Source organism: Cajanus cajan, chromosome 10 (assembly GCF_000230855.2).
Source record: "Cajanus cajan strain Asha chromosome 10, NIPB_CcT2T_4, whole genome shotgun sequence".
NCBI classification, from domain to species: Eukaryota; Viridiplantae; Streptophyta; class Magnoliopsida; order Fabales; family Fabaceae; genus Cajanus; species Cajanus cajan.
The window spans coordinates 15,908,960-15,912,353 of NC_138526.1; the positions used below are offsets into that span (position 1 = coordinate 15,908,960).

Genomic DNA, 3,394 nt, shown 5'->3' on the forward strand with positions numbered 1-3,394 from the left:
GCTTAACTTTTTTTTTGATGAATATATAGAGCTTTAATTGTAGTGTTAAAGTTCAAATTTTCATTGAAAACATACATTTTATACGGACAAATTAGAAGTGGGACAATTAGTTTCAATTCTAGAATATGTGGGGCATTTCGGATCAATTGATACAAATGATAATAATTTATGTTTTTTTTTAACGAAATTGTCTAAAACTTAAATCCTAATTTGAATATAAAATTTATTATGTTAGTTAGAATTTTTGATAGTAAATTTTTCTTATCGATATACCATGATTATTAAAGAAAAATTAAAAAGATGAAACATTTCGTATCTTACTTTAACCGATGCAATATTAGAAGAAGCATATCACATCCTTCATTTCTTAATTAATGAAAGAGAAGGTTACAATTAAAAGTCTATAATTAAAGTTAGGAGAGATAATTATTATCTCTACCGTATGGTGCCCCTATTCACTAGTTAGGCAAATTAGAGAGTTGTTACAAGCCTCCCTCTTTCTTCTTCAATATACATATTATAAAAGCTATACACATGCATACAAACAAGTGATAAACTTCCATAATTAATGTACCCTTAACTTCTTCCAATTCTCAATGATGAATCAACACCTTTATTGACACTTGCAAAGATCCTAGCAATCTCTAGTTGTGTGTTGGCAATGATTTCAGTTCTCTTAAGCTCCATTTCCCCTCTCTTTGCCTCAGCTTCAACTCTCATCCTCTCTATCTCTTTCATTGTGTCCATTCTCGTTTGTTCTGACCTCACCACCACTTCCGCAAGCCACCTTATGCTCTCTGCTATTTCCATGTTTTCTTCATTATTGTTCCTTCTCCTTTTGTTGCTCTCACTTTTCATCTTCCTCTTGTTGCATCTCACCTTGTCCTTTTCACTGTATAGAGCAGGTGTGCTACTATCCGAGTCCATTGGATTCTTGTTAGATACATGCTCTGATGACTTGGCTCCTAACCCATCTTCCTATTAATGCCAAAACATTAATAATATTTATATATGTTTCTGTATGGATATAATATATTTTTAAACATAAGATGACAATGCTAACACACTCAAATCATCTCAATTCCAATGCCCACATATGTCCTGTCCGTTTTAATGTCACTTTTATTTGCATAATATATGGTTAAAATAAATTAAAAGGTAGCATCATACCTTCTAAGCTTTAAGACACCTATTTTTGTCTGTTGCAATGATTTTTAAATATAATGCATATATAGTACAATGGAAGATTTAGGTCATCAACTAAATAATGGGTTTTTAGTAATTTTTACTTCATATAAATTAACTACTTGAATATACTAACTTTACATATGGTAATTTTTAAATTTAATATGATTACTTGAGTGACTTTTACTTCATTGTTCACTTCATGTTTGGAATAAATAACCTATTGTAACTTTCTTTCAAAGAGACGAGTTTCGCTTTCTGCGAATTGTTGTCCCACTTCAGTTGCAAACAGAATCAGTCAGAAATTTATACGATGAAAGAACATAAATTTAATTTTTAGAAATCATGCATATTTTTTCTTCACATGAAGTGTAGAATTGAAGATTTGTTTTCTCAATTATATGAAACACTCTAGGTGATTGATGCAACAAGATATATAGTAGCATAAATTAATGAACAAGTTAAATAAAATGGTTTTCACGAATCTTATGTTATGCATTCTGTAGAATGTGACAACCACATAAAGCTGAATCATTATCAAAAAAGAAGTTCTGAGCCACACAATCCCAACCTCACATAAAGTCATGAATCATGATCATATATAGAATGGAAAAAATTGTACTTTATTTAACAATCTACCTTGTGCAGTCTTTCAACACCATTGGAGCCATGTGAGTTTTGAGCAATTGGGGGAGGTGGAGGGGCAACAAGAGGAGGTGCTTGTGAAACTGCCAGTGAAGGTGGCTCCAACAGCACCAAAGCCTGGTTATTGGTGGCATGTGGTGATTGTTGAGATGGTGCTATTGTTGCTGTAGCTATTAGTGGTGGTGGTGGAAGCGAAGAAAGTGGTCCTGTCCCACGCAGAAGAAGATCAAGGCGAGAGTACAAAGGCCAAGAGGAAGCATCTGCAGTGGAAGCAGACTCTGATCTGTACCTCTTCTTCATGGACTCAATCTTGTTCTTGCACTGAGTCTGTGTCTTTGGTGACTTGGTGGAGTTTGCTCTTGATGAGACATGTTTTGCAACATCTTCCCAGTCATGGCCTTTGAGTTTGGCTCTGTTTCTGAGCACCCATTTGGCCTCATAGGCCTCAAGAAGGGTTGAAACAGCCCCTTCACTCCACTCATCTCTCTTCAACCTATCACTTCCACCACCACCACCACCACCAATGTTTTTCCTTGGTGACTCTTCCTTGATGATGGTGTTGTGATTGGGAAGGAGGAGAGATGGGTGGTTATTGTCATCTTGCTTCTCTGCTTTATCCTCCATCTCTCATCCCCCATGTACCACAAAACTACAAGGCTTTTAACCCTTTGTGTTGTTTACCTGCTAACATGCTCCTGTGAGCCTATCAATAAGAAAAGGGTAACAAGAGGGAGACAATCACTAGCATCAGAAAGAGAGTTAAAAATGAAAAAAAAAAAAAAAAAGGGAAATGGCAATAGTGGGAGGTGGAAAGGGAAAAAATTTGTTCACTTTTGTCAAATAAGTTAATCATGTCAATGCCCTCAACTTTTCTTTTTCTTGCTTTTCTGCAAGAGGTGCTGCTTCACGGTGTTACCTTAACATTTTAAGTCCAAGTCAATAATTACAATTGTGACTATATTAATTAACTACTGTTCCGCTTAAATTGTAATTTCCATATGATTTTAATTATCTCTGTGTTTCCAATAGTTAGATAAGTATTACCTGTTAGTAACTATAATTAAAAATATTTCATTTTAATTTTTATATTTTATTTTTATTTTTTTTTATTTAATTTCTACCATGTGTTTCTATAAGAAATAAAAAGTAAAATTTATAAAATTATAAATATTGAAATGAAACAGAAATGGTATCTATTAAGATAAAATGAAATATCTTTATTTAAAGATTAAAAAATAAACTTTATAAAATTATAGAAACCAAAAAAGTAATCAATTTTTTTTTATATCATGCAAAAATGTGAATATATTTGGTCATAAATATAGTTGTGGAAACTCCAAAAATTTTGATGTTATGACCATGATTGTTAATCATTTTTATTTTTTAAAATCTTAACCGTAGTATTGTTAATCATATTAGTTGTCCTTAATTGTGATTTTTTTAATAGTGATATCAAGGATTTAAATTTCGATCTAAATAATAGTTTCTTAGTATTCAATCACAATTATAATTATAATGCAATTACAAAGAAATTACAAAATTTTTAACATGATGGTCAAAATTG

General features: G+C 32.1%; 1 protein-coding gene across 1 annotated transcript; it reads right to left on the bottom strand.

Moving 5' to 3' along the window:
• Positions 1-337: 337 nt before the first annotated feature.
• LOC109815887 (uncharacterized) lies at positions 338-2,670 on the bottom strand. Its single transcript, XM_020380704.3, has 2 exons — positions 1,825-2,670; positions 338-978 (listed from the first exon to the last, which is right to left on the bottom strand). Exons 1-2 carry the CDS (start codon positions 2,452-2,454, stop codon positions 577-579), a joined length of 1,032 nt encoding a protein of 343 aa, XP_020236293.1. The 5' UTR covers positions 2,455-2,670; the 3' UTR covers positions 338-576.
• Between the last annotated feature and the right edge of the window lie 724 nt (positions 2,671-3,394).

Bases quoted from the DNA above. Each gene is read 5' to 3' on its own strand.
- LOC109815887 (XM_020380704.3), bottom strand. From the start codon at position 2,454: ATGGAGGATAAAGCAGAGAAGCAAGATGACAATAACCACCCATCTCTC. The intron at 979-1,824 runs GTAGATTGTTAA...TGGCATTAATAG, and splicing joins GTGTTGAAAGACTGCACAAG to GAAGATGGGTTAGGAGCCAA.